The sequence below is a fragment of the Elaeis guineensis genome, chromosome 7 (genome assembly GCF_000442705.2).
Source record: "Elaeis guineensis isolate ETL-2024a chromosome 7, EG11, whole genome shotgun sequence".
NCBI classification, from domain to species: domain Eukaryota; kingdom Viridiplantae; phylum Streptophyta; class Magnoliopsida; order Arecales; family Arecaceae; genus Elaeis; species Elaeis guineensis.
Window position 1 is genome coordinate 87191490 of NC_025999.2, and position 24242 is coordinate 87215731.

Here is a 24242-nt window from a genome sequence, read left to right on the forward strand (position 1 = left end):
TAGGACATCCTGAACAATATATATAATTTTTTATGAATATATATGACATCCTGAATAATATATATACTTTCTGATGCCTTATATAATTTTTTATGAATATATATGACATCCTAAGCAATATATATGACTTTCTAAACAATATATATGACTGTCTATGGTTATTATAGCTTTCTGATACCTTATATGACTTCTTGCTGGTTATAATAACCAATAGATTATAGCTTCCCGATACCTTATATGATTTCTTGCTGATTATAATAACCAACAGAATAGCCCATGGTTATTATAGCTTCCTGATACCTTATATGACTTCCTACTGATTATAATAACTAACAAGATATCATATAAAGACATAGAAAGTCATATATATTATTCAGGATATTATATATACTTACAAAAAATTATATATATTATTCAAAAAGTCATATATATTATTCAAGAAGTTATATAAAGTATCAGGAAGTTATAACAGTCAATACGATATTAAAAATACAGGAAGTCATATATACTGTTTAGGATGTTATATATATTCATAAGAAGTCACATAAGACATTAGAAAATAATAATACTGTTCTATCTTTATTTTAAGGAGAGAAAAGTATTTTCATCAAAAAGATTTGAAAGAAAAAAAAAAAAACTAAGCAGCATTAAATATCTGTTCGATAATTAATTATGCTACGTGGCCTAATATGATTGGATGATGCACTTTTTCTCCACCGGAGGTGGTGGACAAAAATTTATCTATATTTCTACCGTGTGGATACTTTGGACAAAGAATTAATTTCTCTATACTTCTACCGTGTAGATTTTTTTTTTTCAGTACAAAAGGTGCAATAAAATGAAGAACATAGTAGGAGAGTTGCAACTAGTTCCAATCAACAAATAAATTCACGGAATTGGTTTATCGGAAAAAATGCATCATTTGTATAACAAACATCCGGTCAGTGCCGATGAGAATCCAAGATTTCTTTGGTGAACTTTATTCCGGATCTAATTTTAAAAAGGGAAGGCTGTAATTAAAACTAAAGAAGTACTGAACGTGAACAAAAAGGGAATCCATCACAATTATAAATTACAATGTGACAGCCAAAGCATCTGCCACCATTTTTCTTCCCTCGAAAAAAAAAAAAGTTGCAGAGTATCGAAGAGAAATGCTTGATCAACCTGGCCACGTACGTGAAAGCACGCTAATGTTGGTTCGTTTGGCACCAATATCGTACAGAGGCAACAACTTATTCTTGGAAGAATCGAATGCCTAGACTATTTTATTCTTCAGCAGCTCAATGGAGAAGGCTGCTCCAATATAGCTAGAATCTCCCGTTCTTTCCCGATTTTGCTGGCTAGCCTTCAGTTTTTTTACCAGTCTTGGGAATCTTCTATTCATTTATATCTTTTATAGAGCTGATAAAATATGATTTGATCTGACAATTCAATCTGCTATAAACAGATTTGAGTTTAGACTAAATAAATTCAGATCATAAACAAATCAATCTATTTAATAAATAGGTTGGATATAAATTTTAGATATCTGGTCCGATTAATCCGTTTAACCCATTTAATATTTAGATTGGATTGAGTCAGATAACCCATTTAACCTATTTAACCTATTTCTGACCCATTTAATGCGATCTGTTTAACTTATTTAACCCATTTAAGATCCGTTTAACATGTTTAACCTGTTTCTGACCTATTTAACGTGACCCATTTAACCTATTTAATCCGTTTAATCTGTTTAATCCGTTTAACCTAATTTGACATATTTAATAAACGGGTTAAACGGATCGAGTTGGATTACCTGTTTAATAAACAGATCAGGTTCAGACTTGAATTTTTGACCCGTTTAATAAACAGATCGGGTTTGGATTGATCATTTTCTGACCTGACCGATTTATGATCCGACCTATTTATGGCCGATCCGACCCGTTTGTCACTCCTAATCTTATGCATTATTTATCTTTTTTTTTTTTGGTGCAAGCCACCTTGAAATATAACATGTCCATCACCTCCTTAAAATGTATTAAGGTTGCATTTGGTAGCTGGCATTCTATCCAGATTGCCGGCAATTTAAAGTGGATCGTAGATTGTTGTATTTGATATTATTTTTAAATGGCAATTCAAATTATCTTGACAATTTACATTGCCTATCATGGGGCAATCTAGAGTCTTGGAGAGGGATAGCTATCTAAATTACCATTTTTCTAGCAATATTGTAATAAAAATTTTGGATAGAATTATCTCAAAAAAAAATCACCCTCTCCTTCTCCGAACTCTCTCGCACCCTCGCCATCCTCGATCGCCTCCCCTCTATCAGTGCCCTCGTCATCTCTAGCCACAACCCCTACTTCTGCACCGGCGTCGACCTCTCCTCCCTTACCTCCACCATCGCTGCCCCCTACTCTGACGACCCAACCACCATCCACAAGCTCCTCCACCACCACATCCTCGTGCTGCAAGATGTGATCTCGACCGTCGAGCACTACTGAAAGCCAGTGGTTGTAGAGATCCACGGCACCTACATTGGTGGCAAGATTGACCTTGCCGCCACCTGCGATATCCGATGCTGCTTTGAAGACACCTCCTTGACGTCCTGGCCATCACTGTCGATCTCAGGACACTCGAGTGGCTGCCGGCGATCGTCGGATATGAGAATGCTACCGATCTAGTGCTCATGGGGCAGTGGGTCTCGACATTGGAGGCTAAGGCGATAAGACTCGTCTCGATGATTTTTCCTTCTCGTCCGGTGTATTTTAAAAATTTTAATTTAAATTTAAAAAATAAAATCAAATTCATCTCTAGTAATTTAAAATTTTATAAATTTTATAGAGATATTTTAAAAATTTGATTTTACGTTACCAACATTCTTATTGCCATACAAAATATATCAATTAAAATTTTTAATAACTATACTGCAACTTTATCTACATGTATCAAACTCAATAGTCAACATTATTGATAATTTAATGATGACAATCTATCTTGAAAGCAATCCATATTACCTTCTAAAATTGTCTAATGATGCACCAAATGCAATCTAAATAACATGTCCATCACCTCCTTGAAATATAATCATCTTCAAATCTTGAATGATGTCATCCATCGAAAGAAAGAAAGAAAGAAAGAATTGCCAGCATCATAGTGATGGAAAAGGTCAAATATACTACATCAGTTATATTTACATCTCACGAAGTGGTTTCTTTGGTAAACTCATCACAGGGGTTCTAAATCGGCTGTTACTAGTTTAGTTTACCATCTTGTAATTAATTGTGGCAGAAAGCAAACCAAAAAAGAGGAATTGCTAATTTAGAACTTTACTCATCAGATAAGCTAGATCCTCACATTTTCAAATGATCATGAAGCAGTTAATTTTAGTTCAAAAAGCCCAAACATAACCACATACAGTGATTACTATTGCTCTTATATTTTAAGCAGATTAGATTTGTTATTGCATGATTTGCTCTCTTTACCATTCGTTAGCATATACCAAAAAATTCCGGATCCTAATATCACCATCATCATGTGGCACTGAAGCACCAGACACAAAGTTGACATGTAACACAAGGGTGACAATCACTGTGAAAATGCAGCCTTTGCTCACCTGATTGCCCATCCCCAAAGTACATCGGCCATCCTTGGTGGCAGATTATACATAAAATATTGACAGGTATAAATACTACAAACCAATATCAATGTACGGTCACACAAATGGAAAGGAAGAGACATTCTTCCAACAATTTTTTCAGCAAGAATGGTGGAATCTATTACTGAAAGCAAAAGTCTTGTTTTTTTTGGTACAAGAAAACAGCAGTTGAAGGCAGCTCGCGAGAATGTAATCAGTTGCATACAAAACAGAGACAACCGCACACAAACATCAGCAAACATGCTTCAAATAAACACAGTTTTAATCAGGAAACCAAAGTTAAATAATTGAAAAACTTCCACATCTAAATTGGATAGCAGTTTATATTTATTCCACAGAACGGAAAAAATTCTAAAAAATAGGAAATACCTAAAGCAGTAACCTCTGCACGATAGGAGGGCAAATTAGTGATGGTGCTTCTTAAGGTCATCATACATCTAAGATGGGGAGGGCTATAAGGAACCAAGCAGCACAGCCCCTTGAAACCCTGTCCTGAATGAGGCATAAAGACTGCACCACCACTGTCCTGTGTTGGATCCTGCTCTCCAATAAAATTCTATCTTCTTTACCTATCTTTTCAATATTCCATTTTAGGTCAGGTTATCGATCAGATCAGGCTGGATCATGTTTCAGGTTGGGTGCAGACCTGATCCACTGACAAGCCTACTTGTATGAAAGCTCAGCAAAAGTGGTCCACTCATCCATGCATTCCGCTCTATTTTTCCCTTTTCTTTTATCCCATCAAGCCAAAGGTGCACCACTAAAAACCCTAGCTGATAGGCCTCTTTTAAGTGGCCACGTCTATGATGATCTAAACCCTTCATACATGAGATTAGATGATTTAACCTCAACCATATGTCAAATAAACTCACTAAATATCAAAATAATGACTAAAACTGCAGATAATACCTAATAAACAGAAAACTGAAATTAATTTTAGCAAACTTGAAGCTTCAAAAATTTGATTGCATCGACTAGGTTTTACTAAAAAATACCAGCATAACTTCCCTAGTTAGAATTACCCAAAAAAAAAAAAATTGAATTCCATGAAATGAAGATCAGAAAACCTTAGCATCTGCTGAACTACTCCTATGACCAGTGTCACAATTCACTTCCAAGCTTCCACACCTCCTAAAGTCACCTCTATGCTCCAATCACTGAGAGCTAGAAATGACTAGTGGCAGGTCGGATGAAGTATTAGGACCACCGGTTCATGCAACTGTGGAGTATCGAGTGGCAAGAGCTAGAAAAGGTATGATTGGGCCATCAATGAGTGAGGGCAAAGACTAACTCTAGTGTGATTGCTGGCTAGTGTCAAAACATGAAAGGTGGGAGAGGTTCTGGTGACTCATAAAAGAAGGGTTGAAGCAGGGTTGATAAATCTCTCTCTCAAGTGTAATTGCAGTATCATCCTACAAGCATCAACAACGTTATACAAGTAATTCCAAAACTATAGATCTTAGCTGGTTAATTTGACAAACTTCACAAAGAATGCAAACTATAAAGTTTCCAAAGTTTGATACAGGATAGAAAAAAGTTTTAAAAAGAGGAGAACAAAGACAAGTGAAGCTATTTACCAAAGATTTGGGTGGTGATTAGTGATAACAACATTGCTAGGTAATGATAGTGAAAGAAGAGTTGAACAAATTCCAGTTCCTTAATGCAAAACACTGAAACATAACTGCAGCTTGCTGGTTGCACGCACTTGACATCTAATGCAGACAAAAATACTGATAGGTATAAAACATAACAGACTCAAGTTCAATGAGGAAAAAAAAAATAAAGTAAATGATGGAATCTACCAGAACAGAAGAGGAAACACAAAAATCATGTTCAGAATACACTTTTGCTCCAAGGGACACCCTCAAAATACATATAAGGGGAAAGTTCTACTTTCACCTCAAGTTTATACCATTAATTAATACCCATCTAGGAATTGGCCTTGGATGCATTAGTGATGGACCCTGAACCAACTCTTAACACAGATACTCATTTAACCTACATGTGTATAATTCATATCTGAAATATATTTGAAAAAAATGCACAGAACATTCAAAATCTTTTACCCAATATATTGACTGCATCAATAACTAAACAAGTCGCAAAACAAAAACCAGATGAGCAAGAACTTTCAAGACAGCTATGCAGCCAACCATACTGCAGAATCAAAACTTGTCCACCTAGTTCTGCACTACCACTCTCAGCAAGAACATTTCTTTGCATATATGAGTTACAAATATATACCAACGGCACACATGCTAAGAAAAGCATTATGTCCAACAAAAAAAAAAAAAAAGAACCGAGTATGTCACCACAAAGTCAAGCAAAAAATAGAATTCAGAGCATGAGAGAAGATTTTTCAAGAGCATAATTACATTGGAGTAACATCAACAGCATAACATAGGGGGGAACATGATAAACCAATCTGTTTAACCATATCAGCATTACCTAATCTACTCGAACAAAATGACAATCAAACCTCCAAAATGGTCACATTTGTCCAAACCCACTAAATTCATTCATCAAAAAAAAGGACCTCTTTTTTTACGCACTCATAAGCTTGTATGCATCATTCAGCAAAGCCAGAATCTCCCTGCTCGTCTTGCACCAATCCATCTGGAGCCTCATCTCGTCGCCCAGCAGCCTCCTCCATTTCTCCTCCAAAGATCTCGCCTTGGAGGAATCCATCCGCTTCAAGCCCACCTCCCACGACACACCACACAGCCCGTTCGCCTTCCAGTGCTCCGCCGCCGCACTGCTCACATACGGCAAGGAATCCGGACCGCCACCTCCACGCTCCTCCCCGTCCACCTCTTCCTCCGGCTCCTCCTCCTCCTCGTCTGCTGCAACCCCATTCTCGACGGCCACCACCAGGGTGCCTTTATTGGCCTTCTTTCGATCCTTGCTAACATCCTTGTTGTCCTCGCCGCCCCAGAGTTCGGCGCAGAGCTCGTGGACGAGGCCATCGTTGGGGCCCGAGCCCGGGGGGCCGGCCTTCTGGAACTTCTGGCGGAGGTGGCGGAGCTTGTTGTAGACCTGATCCTTGGTGAGGGGGGTGAGAAGGGAGGCCTTCGCGGAGTCGTAGAAGGCAGACATGTGGGAGGCGAGCGGGATGGATCCGGTGCGGGAGCGGAAGTCGATGGCGGCACGGAGAAGGGCGACGGCGTTGTCGTCGGCGAGGCGGCGCTGGCCAGGCTGGGGGCTCTTGGCGGCGGGGAGCTCGTCGTCGGATAAGTCGCGGGCCTTGCGCTTGCGGTCGCTCTTGCGGGAGGGGGAGGCGGCAGAGGAGTCGTCGGGCATCATGGTGTCAGACGGTTTGGAGGGGGATTGGGGAAGGGCCGGGGTGGAGGAGGAGGGTTTGGTGGGTTTGGAGGATCTAGGGTTAGGGTTTTTGGAGGGAGTGGGGGCGGCCGGATCTAGGATTGGATTCGAGGATGTTGGATTTGGGTGGGATTTGGGTTCGGGAGGGTCGGAGGAGGGATGGCGCTTCGATGACTTGGATTTGGACGGCATCCTTGAGGCAGGAGGTTCGAGGATTAGGGTTTCCTGAGAAGCGGGGAGAGAGAGAGAGAGAGAGAGATTGCCTTTCTCGGAGCTCCACGCAGGGACCGCTCACCTGGTGCCCAGGAGACGGCCGTGGTGTCAATTAATTAACGTGATATAACGATGCCCGCGCGACGGGCGCTTTTTCGATGACCTTCCGTCTAAGTTTTATAAATTGGGTTAATCACGTCAGAACGCTGAGTTATTTGAAGATTTTTAATTTTTTTTAAAATTTTTATTTAATATAATCACACCATCAATATTCAAAATTATTCAATTCGTATCTTGACTTAATCTTCGTTTAGCTACCAAGATGGTGTGATCATGTTAAAAATTGCTGATTTATCATTTCTCTTAACAGATTTGGAAAAAGGTTATGAAATCCTTCTCCCCTCCTTTGGCATGGGTTTCTTTACCTAATTCCATCCCTTCTTCCCATCTGACAATTGGAGACCGATGATGACGTGGGACGAGCAGCAATAGTGAGGAAAAAAAAATAAAAAAAATAAAAAATTAATTATTATAATATATTTAATTTCTACAAATTTTTTTTATCCAAAACACAAATAATAGGTTCAAAAAATTAAGAAGATGAAAAACAAAGATAGAAAAATATGATAATGGGTTCCAATTCATTATCTAGGGCTCTTGAAAGCTGTTTGTTTTTTTAATATATAACTTGATAATCTATATGACAATATTCAAAACACATGATGTAGCAAGATAGGGAACCTAATAAAACCAAGATAAAGGATGAAGTACTCTAAAAAGTAAATCCAAAAAAATCTCATACCATAGTCTGTATCAATCCAACTTCTCAAATTTTTTGAGGGTGAAAATAAAAGAAAAGAAAGAAAAGAACTAATAGTTAAACACTTACCATTTCTCCAAATCAAAATCATTCACTATTTCTTCGTGAAACTATGACCTCAAGAAATCAAGAAGCAAAAGAATAAAGATGAAAAAAAATATAAAAATAATTAGATCCAAATACTTGAACTCTCTTTTCTTATGTAATTTATCTCCTCCTTTCTCTCTTTTTCTACCATTGTCAATTGATTGTCGCTTGTCGCCCAAGAAAAATACCATTAATGAGAGTTGGGATTTAGACAAAAATGAAAGTTGAAATCTCAACTGAAGAGATGAAAATGGAGGACAAAAACTTATCCACATCATCTTCTTCTGCCACATCGGCAAGTCGTATGATATTACATGACCACTCAATTACAGCAGCCAAACAGAATTCACAATCCAAATCTGAATTGAAAAAATTAAAAATTTGATGACTTGATTACACTAAATCGAAGTTCAAGAGGAAATTGAAACCCCCAAATGGTTCATAGTTTTTGGCATGATTAATCCTTATAAATTTTGAGGGGAGGCTGATTTTTCTTCCTTAGATAGAGATAAGAATTTAGATTAATTTTAATTTTTTAATTTTTTTTGTATATATATAATTACTTAATAGCTTTCTAAAATAATTCAAATTTAATTTTTTATAATTAGCAAGAGTCACTCTAAATTTATTTTTTTTTCTCAAATCTTTTTCCTCTACATGCATAAAAAAATATTCATAAAAGATTTTTGAATTCATTTTCCTTCATGAACTCTAGATGGCCAATATTTTTAAGCCTAAAATAATTAAGAAGAGTTTTGCAAATCTTTTTGAAATTTTTCTAAGTTAATGGCTTTATAAAATAACTTTAAATTTATTTTTTAAAATTCCCAACATAATTAGATATATTCTAAGATGAATATAGATTTTTTTCCTATATATCATGATGTCTAACATAGTTAGATATTTTTAACATATTATTATGTATGGCAATTTCTAACATATTTAAATAACTTTAATATATCTAAATAATTTTTATTTTTTAACAAATATTATTATTATAGATGATTTTTTTATAATTTTCTTGTATATGACCTCTAAATGGTTAATATATATATTGTCATATATGCCAACAAAAAAGGAAAAAGAAAGGAAGAAGAAAAAAATAGCATTCCTATCAATACTATGTCAAAAAAAATATTGTCATCAATTATATACATGACCATGTAATGCCTCATTCGATTTTTTCTCCTAAAATAACTAAGAAGAGTCCCAAGAGATTTTTCTCTAAGTGCATAGAGAAAAATATTTCTCAAAAGGACAAGGCTTTCTTTTTTTTCTTTACATGATGCTTTCTAACATTTTTGGATATCTTTAACATATTTAAATAACTTTAGTATATATAGATAATTTTTATTTTTTTAAAAAAAATATGCATACTCTAGATGATTTTATTATATTTTTTTATTTTTTTGAACTTCGAAGGGAAGTTTAGTTTCCTCTTCCAATAAGAGAGAATTTTTAAAAAAATATAATTAATTTATTTTTGGTAAATTTTATCAATTTGTAATGCAAGTTCTGATTCATTGTTGTGCATGTTACACCAATGAGAGATGGTAGTCTTTTTTTTTTTTTATACAAATGAGCAATCATACCATTCTGGTACGAATACAGTCCAAAAAATTAAAATACAAAATATCTCATAGGATCCATAGATAATCGTTGTTTTGACGTCAGATCCAGTCTCCAGTGTACTTGATAATAAAAGATGTAATCCAATATATAGCACTATTCATCTCCCAAAAGATGTGTAGAATAAACATCACAATGGACTCCAGATGTCACGAACCAGTAAATGAACTTTCAGATACTTCACCTCATCTCAGATCCAACCGATGATTGTGGTTAAATCACTCTCAATAAAGATCTTTTCCGTTTGCAGCTCCTGCTTCGCGCATATGATGCCCACTCAAGTGGTACAGACCTTCGCTTCGGAGACGAATGACTTGAAAAAATGTGAGCCCTTACAACCAATAGCCTAGCATTCGGGCCATAGATAATATAGTCCGTACTATCTCTGCCATCCCTAATACTTCTATCAAAGTTGATCTTGACAAATCTTGAGGAAGGGGTTCCTAGAAAAATAAAAAGGAGTTCCTCTAGATTGCTACAAGTGGAGCAAGAAAGTCTTAGGAACTCGAGGCAATAAGGCATATGCTAGCTGCATCAAAACAGTTATACTTAGCAGCTAAACAATAGGCTCTCTCTAATATCCGATACACAGACACAACCTCGGCTTCGAAGATTTGGCTATTCTTCGACAGCCAAATTTGATAGGTGACGTATGCCATCCTACCACCTCAGGACAAATCCTCGATCATACTCTAATGGATCGCATCCAAAAAATAAGAAAGCCAAGCACCATTATTCGCCCCCCCCCAAAGTTAGCCACCCACAATCTCCCAAATCAAACACTCCCTCAGACAATAGAGCAGGACATACTCATTGACTCATCCTCCAGTCTGCAAATCAGGCAACCTACCGAAAGCTCCATGCTTCTGTCTCTGAGAAGAGTCCATATCAGCAGTCGGTCCCAAGCAATCTTCCAAAAAAAAAGTTTGATCCTAGGATGGACAGTCACTCTTCAGATCTAAGTAACCTCTATTCTCCTTTGTAGCATTAACCTACTTATCTCAACAAGGCCCCTTACAGGAATCTTAGGGCAGCAAGTCCGACCCCACATCTTTAAGTCATGAATTCGATGGATAGGAATCGGAATAGCAAAAATTCTGTCAGTAAGCTAACCACAAAAAATACGGATGACATCCTAAGCCCTCCAAACCCTATCATCGATAGTAAACAAATCACAGTTACACAGATGATTGTCTATCTCTATGTTGTAGATTGATCAATATGATAAAGGCAGACTGAAAATTCTAGCATCTTGGCTTACATCAATTTGAGAGATAGTAGCCTTTAAAAAATAAACTTTATGGATGTTAAAGCATGGCATGGTAGCGTCCCAACAAGTTTAACATAATAACCACTGCACTCATGTATTAAGCGGGCCTTCGTCTGTACTAAACATTTGACAATGGGACTTTTCATGTTCTTTTTTCCCCTTCTCCTTTTTTTAATTTTAGGAAAAACGGCACAGTTACCTGAAAGGCCTTATTGATTAATGCACCAAAACAGGATGGATCCCCACAGTCCCCAAATTATAAGCTTATAAGAGATTATATCCAGATGACACAAACTGTTTACTGACATTTAGAGAGACCTATTATCACCATAACCTGAAAATCCAACTTCCATGTATCGAGTAGCCAATTATTCGAAACAATTATAAACTGCTAGCAAAGAGGCACATTTTTATCATTCTCAGTTCAAGAGTCTATTGTTTTCTTTTGGTAAAGAAGAGCCGGAAACTTCACTCCTTCAGAGTGTACTACAATTCTCACTATCTACTACTACAAATACTACCGGGACTACTGCAGAGAGGCAAACTCTATTACCATTTTAAGTCACACCTACAGGAACTGCCTAAACAGAGATGCCAAATGCGAAGAGAGTGCAGCAATGGATTGTTCCAATAACAACAGAGAAACACATGCAGATTCAATGACCTCGCATGATCGTCTGGTAAGAGCAACAGACATAGAAAACTACTGAACTTTATAGTACATTTGGATCATAATGTGAAACTAATTGCATATCAACGAGTTTGCAGCAGAGTGACGTCAACCTGCAGTCCTCGAGTCTTCATTGTCCAAAATTCTCATCCTCGACTATCTACATGATTCATTATACGAACCTCAATGGTTGAGTCAAGCTTCAAATTAGATTTTATGATTCTTGGAACATTTGACATAATTTCCCTCACCTCACAAGCAATATTACAGGCCCCACAGCAAAGGAGGCAGATTCCATAACCATATCAAGTCTTTCGCACTTCACCCTATAGAACCTGTTTAAACTTGGATGCCAAATGCCAAGAGAAAAATTCATTCAATGTTCTCATATGATCAAGTCCAATAAGAGCACTGTACATAGAAAATAACCAAATTTTATAATAGATGTGCAGTCACAGTGCAAAATTAATTACAGAACAAAGAAGACTGCTTTGTTAGTAGCACTAGAAATCAACCTGCAATCCACTAATCTTCATTGTCATAATCCTCATCCTCATCTATCTGCATGGTTAATTGTACAAGTTTTGATGGTTCTACATCAATGTTGCCCACTACATCAGGCAAAGGCCAAGCAGAGAATTCGTCGTGCTTTGCCTCTGCTGTTGAAGTTGCACCCTCGACTGATGCAGAGCTGCAGGAAGGATGCACACTCTGCACCATGTTTTCCTTCCCTTCCAGGCCCTTCTCTTCACCTTCGGTTTCCCTAGACAGGTCACCATGCTCCGGAAACATGTCATTGTCATCCTCAAATTTGACACACCCAATATCCCTCGTTCTTGGCCGGCCCCTGCCTCTTCCTCTACCCCTGCCACGTCCTCTTGGACTAATGTTAGCGCTCCTCATTGCCTGCCACAAAACAGCTGCTCAGATAGTCGATGGAATAGACTAGTGAACATGTTTTAGTAGATATAATTCAAAAGAGCCATACCATTTTGGGGGACCTCAACTCCTTATTGGTCTCCAAATCGCCATCATGGGCCAGGGTCTTTCTGAGCATCGGCTATAACAAATCAGTTGCTTAATATTTATCATGCATCACTGGAAGCATGGAAAGTATGGACAGTGAGTTACCTTCTCCTGGATATTCCTTTTTCATCCCCACAAGGTTCTGTGCTACCAAGGTTTGGTACCTTGTTGACAACATCAGTTAGGAAATCAAAAGCACTATAACTCTTCACACATTGTTTTCTGGAAAACTCAGAAGAGATAAAGATACATTATTGCTTGTAAAATCAGCTGCAGAAATTTTGTTTGGTTCTTGAAAGATCGAATACAAATAGAGCACATAAGCACAAGTAGACCTGTCAATGGGTCAGGACTGATCCAATGCATCCCATAACCCGACCCAGCCCTACCCGAGATTAGGACCCGATTGCCCAAATTTCAACCTGACTGAACCTACACTCATGTCCTCTCCTCTTCTCTCCAATGATAAAAGAAAATAAGGGAATCATTGCCACAAGGAGAGGAGGTCAGCACAAATGGGGCATCTCAGATGGCAAAAGGGTGGAGGCGAGGTGGCAAAGGGATAGGGCAGAGGGCGGAGAAGGCATGGGAGGGTGGTGAGGGGTAGGAATTCATCAGGAACTTAGGGAGGATTGAGAAGGATGGTTTTCTTGGGGAGGTCTAGTGCAGGAAATAGCCGGAGGGGCTGGTGCAAGTAAGGAGGTGGTGGTGGGGCACAGCAGCCTGCATTGGTGGCTAAGGCAGTGGGGAAGAGAGCAGCCAAAAGGGAAACTCGAGGAGACTGGATGAGAATGCTGCAATGTCTCACTTTTGTCTTTGCAAGAGTCCAGAGATTGGGTCATTCTCAGGTAGGGTCAAGTTCTCAGGTCAGGTCAGGTCCGGTTGGGTCCTAACCTGGACCATTGATAGGTCTAATCACAAGCTAAAAATAAGAGCATGATAATACTAGGTGCTGCAAACAAGTGCAAATTATTAACCCACAGTAAGTACAATATTGGTATGTCAAATATGCTTATGAAACAGTATAGCAACCGAGAAAAAGATGAGCCAAAGCTAGGACGTCAAAATTTAGCCACGTGCCTATTTTGAAAACTCCCCTGTAGAATCTGCTCTCTATGGTGGTTTTAAAATGCAACTATTTAGTGGTTTCTTCCACTTCTCTACTTTATATGGAAACTATATTTGAGTCTGTGTACGTAAATGTGTACACGTATTTACACACAAACACACAAAAACATCTGCATTTATATTATATCCCTTAAAGCATAAGTACTGCAAAACTTGTCCAACGCATTATTCCCTCCTCAAATCATCTATTAAGTAGCCCTCATCTGCTTATGAGAATGAAATTTTCAAGTAGAGCAGCTAAAAGGAAGGTCATACGATCAGGGGCAAAAGGTAGCTCTCATCTCCTTGTCAAGGTCATACGATCATTGTTATGTCAAATCATTTGTAGAACTCCATCATGTGTTAAATGGCCAAAAGGAAGGATGGACCAGTAAATGCTTAAAAATTTAACAAATACAGATCACAGCCAAGTAACAAAGAATTCCTGGAGCAAGTGAAGGAATTGTGAGTCATGACCCGACCAATCCAGGTCCTCGACCAAAAATACATGCACCCATTTGCTACCATCTCAGTTTTGGTGTTCCAAATGAAACTTCAATCATGTTTGCTAACCTTATCCCACTTGTAAACAGTCATCTTCATGGATCCAAGAACAATCCATCAAATTACAAGAGCAATTCATGACAAGCTCCTCAGCTTGATGCTAATAAACTGGTGTTAAATTCTAGGCAAGGGAAACTTCACTCTTCAATTAAGGTCCAACATTCGGCAGTCAACCTCCTCTAAGAGACATAGTAAATTCTAGTACTAAAACAACAAACTAAAATATGAAGAAGTAAATCTTGAAGAGGACTTAAAGAATGAATTTATAGTTGACATCATTTTATATCTCAAACAGCCACATCAATATATGTGCCACACTAAAATCTCAATTACTCAACTTGTAGAATATAGAACTCAACAATTCAATACTTAGTCTTTTCCACAAAAAGAAGGAAAAAAAAATCCTTAGGAACTCAAATTATGGAACATAGTATCATGACTGGGAGCTAAAGATTGCATGAAATGGAATCTAAAGCAACTTCGTGCTTGATAATACCAAAGCCAATGAACTTCACCAACCTGCTTCTATAAACTCTAGAATCATCAAGTAGAACTCCTCAAGCTACCAGAAACTATCTAACAAGAATATGAAGAGTATTGACCAGATTAACTCCAAGCAGGGACAAAGTTTCAGCCAAAACATCTACCTTCTAGTCTACATGTCTTAGACCAAAAGTATGATTCTAATACATGAAACTGATTGAGTGATAATTGGACTATTTTTAGCACAAAGGAAATTGGTTTCAACCAAGGTTCGCAATCTTGATACCGGACCCCATACCGGTACCATCCTATTATAGTGCCATTACGCCTGGTACGGGATCTAGTTCAGCATACCAAGTGTCTGTACCCCCCCATACTGCAAATCTGTTTGGTAATGATACAGTATGGTACAGGTTGTATGCAGTGCTACCTATCAGTATGGCAAGTACTCACTGGTATCGACCAATATTGTAAACCTTGGTTTCAACTGCTTCAATTAAATCCTAAAGGACAGTACAGCTATTACCAAAACTTGCATGTCCTTCATTTGCACAAAAGAACTTGACATAAAGTTGACACAAGAAAATAGAATAAATAAACATGCAGTGAACCATATAGTTCTCAATATGTTTCCTTTAGAGCTTCTTCTTCCTTTACATATAACTATAATTAAAACAAACTGGATGATCTAGAACCAAGCAAAGCATAACAAAGAAAATATTATTTCCGTGTATTTGAAAGAAATCCTGATCAAGATTCACTCCATGCCAGTTTCAAGATCAACAGATTTGTCTAAGATTTTATTTAAATATCTTTATTATTTTTTGAGAAATTATAAGCACATAATATTAGAATTTAATTGTCATAAATAGAACCTTAAACTCTTGCTTAGTTGCCCAAAACAACAGCAAGTGCAGGAATGAAGAAGCAGAACTCAAAAAATAAAGAATGAAAAAGGACCTGGGAAGTGATTGTATACAATTAACAATACTGAACTAAGAAAACTATTGATTGATGGTTTGACTTACCATTTAAAACCGCATGAAATTAGCATTCACAAAAATGTGGAACCACAGATGATATAATTGTATTGGACTATGAATAATTATGATAGAATCTAACAGTACAAAAGATACTTGAATATAGAGGGACTTGGAACCAATAGGAACAAGAGGTGTGGCATAGGCATACGATTCTAGTTATGAAGAAATTTAGGCATAAAAAGTTAATAAAAAATGATTTTAGTTTCAACTTTATAGTTTTGAAAAAATTAAAACTTTTTGCGAAGATCGTTATATTTTGTATGAGCATTTTCCCTAAAGTACCATTATCATCTGAATTTTCTCTTATCAAATTAGGGTTAACTATAAAGCACAACTCGTACAGAAGCCTACATGGAAAACTGAAGCAGATTTCTGTGACTGTCACCAACCTAAACTTGAACCTTCAAAAAGAACTGCCAAATTGCTGGTGAGGGCAACTGCAGGCAGGAGCAGGATCTAATATGAAACCTGAAAGCTAGTTGATAGGTAGCGATTATTAGTCACAAATTCAAATTTTATTAAACTAAAAGCTGGTCTCAAAATTTTCTCTGGTCTTGGGAAAACATCACAGAAGAAGAGACCATATGGCAATGTCTAATATATGGAACAATATCTCTAAGGCACAAGATATGATCAAAGGAGTCAAATTTTGACACAAGCTCATGACATTTACTGTAAGCATCTATAGTAAATGGAAGAGTGCAACACATTTCTTGAGACCTTTTATTCTAATGCATTTTTTTACAATATGGTAACACGACAGAATGTGGGCACATCATGTAAGCATCAATTTCACTCCTCTACAGGGACAGCACCAAATTATGAGATAATAGATGTAATAACATTGTGCAGACAACACCCATACATACTAATAAGTTTTGTATTCTATTCCTTTAGCTTGTCAACAATATTAATTTCCCTTACTGCTACAATTGTGACACACCACCAAAATAAAGGCCCCACCAGCTATGAATAATATTATTGAACCAGATTTTAAGTAATGATGTCAAAAGCATTCAAGACCATGAAATTTGGTCGCATGATGCAGGCTGAAATGTCATCAACAGATACCCACACAGGAAATTCTGAGATGAAATTTTATCATTTAGCCTCCAAATCATGCTCACCGCACACATCTTCCAGGGTAAATATGCTAAGCATGTACGCTGCTCGACACCACATTTTTAAAATGGTACTTACCTACTAATCATATCATGCAAGATTTGCATCCATATTAAAATATTCTTTAACTATTTGTATGTTTAGCCATGCAAGGTCATTAATGTGGGAAAATTTGAAGGTCGACTTACAAATGCAATGAATTCAATGTCTTTGCCCCTCTCTGTAGAGTAACTTCATAAGTCCTGTCGCAAAGATCTTGTAAAAATAACTCCAAAGCCTTTGCTGCGAGTCAGTCATTAACATGAAATTTTAGCCGCTTGATAAATCATGGTGCATTCAAACTACGACAATTTTGAACCCTGCATATCCATGAAAACTTTTTGAAGGCTAAAATACAAACCAATAAGCAATACTTAGAGGTAGATCATAACTGTGAATCATTTATGTCAACATTGGCTATACTTTTCTCATATGATATGGTCATAATCTTTAATAATATGAGGTAAGGACTTTTACTTAGTTATTAATATAATATCTCGCTTTTTCAGTTGAATATTGGATCATGCATCACACAGAGGCTATCACACAAGCACATGCATCTGTGTGCATGCATGCAAGCACACACACACACACCTTCCTTGAGTAACAGAATTTGCCATCCATGCCACTGTTTCAGAAAGAGTCACAAGATAAATGAGATCATATCAAGTAGATCCTTGAGTTTAAGGCATAGAAAATGAAAAACTTTCTTTTCTAGTTTTGAATTAAAAAAAAAATCATCAAATATGTTATAATTTCATTAATAGATTTTAAATAAATGTATGATCTCAACATAGCAAGATACTGATCAATGCAAAAGCACATTCTATTCTTCAAATTTATGAGACAACATCTTCATATTAAATCAAAAAAAAATGACTTCTTTAGCCAGAGTTCTTAACTTTTTTAAGGCTTTAGCCAGAGTTCTTAACTTTTTTAAGGCCAACTTATCTAATGCATATTCACAACACAGAAGCATAAAATCCTGAGGCTATAAAATAATATTCTTCACGTTCAAAGGAAAGTTGCATATATGGCATCTGGATGTCATAATCAAAATACATTTTGCCCCCTTATTGTATTGCATTGATAACTAGTAGCATAAGAGAAGGTTACATCCGATATTCCATCTTTAGTTGAAAATCAGCATAAAACTAATTTTAATAGATTTTTAAAGTGCATTTAAATATATATAATTGATTTTAGTAAATTATATTTAAGAAGTGATGCCTGCAGGTGATGTTGATAGGCCAATTTAGTAGGTTTCAATAAAGACAAAATGTTCCTACTATGATATTTCACTGTTCAGTTTCCTGAATGGATCACAGACTTTATATTTTGCTGCAGTAACTGATGAACCTGATATAATTCTTTGCTAAACCAACATCTCAGGGTTCCATGTGTAAACAAATTATTTTACTGAGATTATAATCCTCTCTCTTGTTGTATGTAAAACTACACTCTTTATAAACTCCCCCATGTTCCCTCATTTTCAGGCCATATGCTTGTCTATTGAACCACAATTTGATTCCATTTCATCAAAATTCTGTTTCTAAAATATAGCCCTTCCCACAAAACTACAAAATTGTCAATAGAAACGAGCAAATGCATAGCAAGTTTTCAGTTCCTATTCATGCGAACACCTCATGAAGCAGTAACAATACATTGTGGACAAAATATTGATTTACAAATATGTTTCCTTCTTAACATGTATTTGCACTGTTCTAACAATTAAACTACACAATAACTAAAGTGGGACTTAATTGGTCACTTAGAATACAGAAAAGCATGGATAGCCAACATATGAATCAAAAGAACTCAAGAGTACATGGACAAATCATGATAAACCATGCTACAAGTTGACACTTGAAGCAATGAACACATGCCATACCCTAAATGCACAACTACAATCTTCAGAAGAAGAGTACTGGGAATGAAGAAAACAGTAATATATAAAATAACAAATAATGCATCGAAACAAAATTGACTGATCAGCTATTTCAGCAGCTCCATGGCACAATACTTTCTATGGCATAAGAAAAATCTGAGTTATTGCAAGACATACAAACTAAAAGAGGCACGGCTAATGCAATCTTGCCTACATCCTCATCTGCTTGCATTATCTTCTTTATGCGTGACTGCAATAGCAGAATAAAGCAAACGAAATCAGTTACAACTTATCATATCAAATAACAACACCACAGGATCATATATAAAGCATCATGTACCACTAACATCAGCCTCTCAGACATCAACTTAGATCAACAAAGAGAGAGGTTTTTTTTTTTTTTTTTTTTTGCTGCACATGTGCTGATTCTTTATTGATCATAGATTATCTACAAGATGATTGAACATTTATGCCAACTCCAGCTTAAGTATAGGTTGACAGAGACAAATTAGCATTATAGGTAAGGTGCACACATGCAGCAGTAACTTGATAGCAAGGCACTTGTGTATAATTACTGTAACACATCAAATATACAATAATGTTGATATTGCTAAATAAATATTAAATATGGACAAGCTCAATAGACAAATAAAACTACAATTTTCTTTTGTTAATAAACAAATGCAGGTAAAATAAGTATTAGAATGATACCATGAATGTTGAAGACCAACCAATCAGAATGTCGACAAGATTAACAGAAAATTCCAGTAAATTGGGACCATAGTCACAGGCTGTGTTAGGGAGGAATTTAGCTACTGTTGAATAATTAATATCATTTTTTATGATTGATTCAAGCATAAGTCTCCATGAACTCAATTACATGTGTACTTCATTTTTATTCAACCAACCCAAAAAGAATCATGCATACTTTTGAGTTTCTGAACAAGGGCTTGTTTGGATGGTTGGGCCCAAAATTCCAGGGGATTCATGGCCCAACCACCAAAAATATTGGATTATAAAGTGACTAGGCCTATGTTTTCAAGTATCCAGGGCCACCTTTTGAGTGGGCTGGCCTGAATCCCATAGAGAGGAAGAAACACCTACTGAGGTGATTTTTTTTTTTTTTCTTAGCAATTCGGGCCAGCCCACTCAAAAGGTGGCCCCAAATACTTAAAAACATAGGCCTAGCCAACTTATAATCCAATACATTTTTGGTGGTTAGGCCATGAAACCCATGGATTTTGGGCCCAAACATCCAAACAGCCCTCAATGTAATCAAGCTTATAATTGGAAAATTGAATTACAGTAATGATTTAGACACTAGAAAGGATCAAAACTATACTAGAATGTAGGCTCATACTATGGGTTTTACAAGGAAAGTATTCAGGTTTTCACTTCAACTTTGAGAAAATTGTAGCATGTGATTGGCATTTGGTTGTCACTTGAAAGAAGTTTGAGGCATAAGCAAGTTGTAGCAGAATGTTAGCATTTGTACCTGCATGTTGCTGGAGGCAATGGTCAAAATTGAATGATTGTTGTTTTCAAAGGCATCCTGTCTATGTGAGCATACTATGTCCATATGTAATGGCACTGTGACTTAAGAGCATATGTAGTGTTTTTATTTTCTTTTTTGTTCTGTAGTTGGGTTTGGGTGTTCAGATGAAGAGAACAAATGTTGCCAACTGGGGAGGAGATCTATGATTATTCTCCTTCACTATTAAGTGCTTTGTGTGTGTCTGCATCACAGTGTTACAAACATGCAGAACCATACTCATGCAATTAGTCAGACCATCTTACCACCAATAATTTTAGTTCCTCCTATAAGAGAATGGACAAAAAGGAGTCAGGACACACTTCTTTGAAACTAGATAAGAAAAGTCCCTTTATCAATGATGAACTTATCAATATCAATTACAGACTTGCACAAAACAAACATGTGGTGCATACATAGAGACGATTACAGCAAAATAATCTCATGTCAAACAGGTGATTATGAAACCCTTTTGATGAAGGAAGGAACTATTCGTGCCAAAACTTGAAGTAATAGAAAATCAGAATCATCAGAAGGCTTTGGTGACCAAATTTGGGAGTGGTCTATTTGACATTCATACTGCAGCTCCCAGACACAAGGGCTAGCCAGAAAAGTGAGCTTTGGAAGACATGACGATAGATGACTGCCACAAGTGGGAAAGAACTAAGTGAAACAGAGAGCAGGATTCTGTAGTAGTTCTAGAGTAATCAAATTGTTTACAAAGACGTGGTTCAAATTCTGTATATGAGAGATGAAGAGAATAAGAAAGAGATGCAGTGTCCTTTCAGTGCAGAAGATCCATCGTCGCCTACACGTCATCAACCATTGTAACTCCACAATCAGGTGGCAGCTACACGGCAAACAAGCACTAAATTCTGGCAATCGTAGCCGAAAACCCAAACTTGCGCATTGATCTCTGACCTATGTTAAGGATCTCTCTACTCTGATTAAATCCAACTCATAGAAACGGCCGTGTCAGTATAAACTTACCATGCAGCACTCATGGAGCCATTAACGTCCTTGTAATACACCCTATCCAATAAATTACATCAATACAACCCCTTATTACAACCCCAAAAGTCCCAGCTGTTCATCCAAAATCGAGACTTCAGTCCAATTCCTTCTTCCACGATTCGAGGCAGGCAAAAACAACGAGCAGAAAACTTCTGAAGTTTCAACAAATCAAATTGACCAAATTTGAAGATCTATATACCAATTAGGGCTCCCCCAAGCACAGGTCATTGGGCAAATCGAAAAATTTGAAGGCGGAAAAGCCTAAATCGGAGCACCAAATAATAGATCCGTGCAAGATCCTCATCAAACAATCCAAAGAAGCTAAAGCTAGATCAAAAAACTATAAATCCCGTTCGCGTCAATTTAACGAAGAAAAAAAGGGGAAAGTGATCAGAGGGGCAACAGACCGCGGGGAATCGGGTGCCGAGCTTCTTCCTCATCTGTGCCTCCTCCTCCCTCCTTCTCTGACGGTGGCCTTCCTCCCGATTTGGATCGAGATCTCTTCGATCTCTCTCAATTTCTAGTTCAAACGCCACTTTCGGATCGGAAGGCCGTTTCACCTTTCCCCCAAATTTTCTTTTTTTTTTTTCTTTTTTTTGTCGTTATTACCACAACATGGCCACGTGGATTCTACCGGCGTAGTTGACGGATGTGATCAAGCCGTGGTACGAACTTAGCGTTCTCCGGTGCCCCGCCCGTGAATATTCCTTGCGGCAATGGGGAGGCAATAGTCACGGCCGGCACGATTTTAAATAACGGCCGTTACAACAGTACCTGAGTTGAAGAATCATACAAAGTTTTTATCATTACTTAAATTAGGCTTTCAAATGAAAGGCATTATTATTTACTTGTAGTGATCCGTTCCCAATTTTTTTTTTTTCCCCTTTCCAACGATGACCATATAAACATTAAATCAGTACTAAAATTTATTTTAGATGACAGGTGGACTAGTCATTTTAGACAGGTTCCATGTCCAAAGGATAAAGTTTCAATTTTCGAATTTTATCAGCCCTTATTTCGATCAGAGTGGGTATAGGATAAGGTGCGGGATTGGAATCCTTTCCGGTTGGAGAGGCAAAAAAAAAAAAAAAAATCCACTAGATGTCCTAATTATGATTTATTTTAACATATTTTTGATTTTTTGATGTATGCATTTAACATCTATTCGAATGATGTGCCATGATGATGAGCATCTGTATTGTAAAAACATGTGGTGATTTCACATTATGAGTTGGAATAATCGTAGGTTGCCTTATTGTTTTTTAGTTTTATCTGTTTTGTTTAATGTCTGATATAATGGCAATCTTTCCTTTATTGTGTGTGTGTTTTTTTTTTGGTACGATTTAATATATATTTATTAAAATAATTGTTTGGGCATATACTTCCAAGCTGTCAAATTTGTCATGCCTAACCATCTTAAGGTCTTGATGAAGGATTCCGTGAGTCCACCTCTCAACAAATGAAAGCAATAGGTACACATAGTCCAGGTATTGGATTAGGATATCCCACTGCCACCTCAGTGTCCATTCATTAGAAAAGTCAAGTTGTTCAAGTAATCATTAAGATAATCTCTATAAATTAGTTTGGTGAATTATTTATAAGCTGTTGATTTAAATTATTATTAAACTGGCTAACCTTAGCATCCTTGGACCCGAGCGGTAAGCTGTGAATGTTTGCACGTAACGCACTCCTAAAAAATTTATTGTCAACTTCATGTGCCTAGTTTTTGGGCATTTAAATATTTAGCAAGTTTTTGAAAAGCTGAATAGATTTAAATTTGGTACAAGTTAGAGAAAAAAATGTGGCAATCAGGATACCAGACATATGTGCTTTACGGTACGTACCAAAGTTCCTAGAAAAATACAGCAAAATTGAAAAAAAAAAAAAAAAAAAACGTTTATTGAATGGTGGGGCAAATATTGCAGACGTTCCAAAGAGTTTAGAAGGGCACAATTTTGAACGCTTTTAAGTTATCGAATGGTTGTATTGTTATGCAAACAAAACGAAGGATAATCAAAAGATGAAAACAGATTGTCAGACACACAGACAAGAACATGGAAAACCTCAGATTAACTACCAAAACAGCAAAGAGCGATCAATGCGTCATGACTTACAGAAACGTCACAATTAGATCGGCAACATTTGTAATCATTTACCTTTTGTTTTTTTAAGAAAAGGAATCATTTAACTAATGAAAAATTGTTAATATCACGCTAATATTTTCAAAACAATTCAGATAATATGGTTGGTTAATCCCCAAGGTATCCTAAGCGAGTTGGATTTCTCAGCACCTGAAAAGCGGTAGATTGCAAAATCCATGAGAGCACACTCACGTCTTTTACCACGTATAAAGTTCAACTGTGGGACCCCAAAAGAAACGTTATGCCAGTGTAAGCACCTTCAGCCAATGCACCACCTAACAGAAGTTGCACCAAACCAGCTACCGCATGACATTTACAAGGAAGCTTTGCCTTTGACGCCATATAAAATTTCAATCACCCAGAACATACACCAAAGAACAGACCAACTCCGCTTACTTCAATTGGCCACCCTCGTGGATCGTTGAGAAGGCCAAGAGATGCCATCAAAAATTCCAACTCCACGTTGGCTTAATAAAGATTCCCCGGTCCAACCCGGCACCCAACAATCCCCATCCATCTGATGTGTTTCCATAGGTGATCATACACTTCTTCACATCTTATAGTTCTTTTTTTTTTTTTTTTTTTTTTGAAGAAATTTTGTAGCAGTCTTCAAGCCATGAAATTGAGAACTTCCATG

The 24242-nt window shown here is 36.9% G+C and overlaps 2 protein-coding genes across 3 annotated transcripts; both read right to left on the bottom strand.

The window, feature by feature from the left end:
* Positions 1-5945: 5945 nt before the first annotated feature.
* Positions 5946-7311, bottom strand: LOC105048706 (uncharacterized). The gene has a single exon (XM_010928121.4). The coding sequence runs from the start codon at positions 7148-7150 to the stop codon at positions 6182-6184; it is 969 nt and encodes a 322-aa protein (XP_010926423.4). The 5' UTR covers positions 7151-7311; the 3' UTR covers positions 5946-6181.
* Positions 7312-12065: 4754 nt separating this feature from the next.
* Positions 12066-22120, bottom strand: LOC105048707 (uncharacterized). Of its 2 annotated transcripts, none has more exons than XM_010928124.4 (6): positions 21872-22120; positions 19130-19169; positions 17181-17274; positions 12779-12895; positions 12636-12696; positions 12066-12553 (listed from the first exon to the last, which is right to left on the bottom strand). In XM_010928124.4, exons 1-6 carry the CDS (start codon positions 21902-21904, stop codon positions 12173-12175), a joined length of 726 nt encoding a protein of 241 aa, XP_010926426.1. In that variant the 5' UTR covers positions 21905-22120; the 3' UTR covers positions 12066-12172. The 2 variants fall into 2 exon arrangements, with proteins under 2 accessions (XP_010926426.1, XP_010926425.1); XM_010928123.4 differs by having other exon boundaries at positions 19097-19169; positions 21872-22099.
* Between the last annotated feature and the right edge of the window lie 2122 nt (positions 22121-24242).

Coding starts and splice junctions, on each gene's coding strand:
- LOC105048707 (XM_010928123.4), bottom strand. CDS start 21,904: ATGAGGAAGAAGCTCGGCACCCGATTCCCCGCG. Junction 19,170..21,871: donor TCGGCACCCGATTCCCCGCG/GTCTGTTGCCCC, acceptor CTGCTATTGCAG/TCACGCATAAAGAAGATAAT. Junction 12,697..12,778: donor AAAGGAATATCCAGGAGAAG/GTAACTCACTGT, acceptor GCCGATGCTCAG/AAAGACCCTGGCCCATGATG.
- LOC105048706 (XM_010928121.4), bottom strand. CDS start 7,150: ATGCCGTCCAAATCCAAGTCATCGAAGCGCCATCCCTCCTCCGACCCT.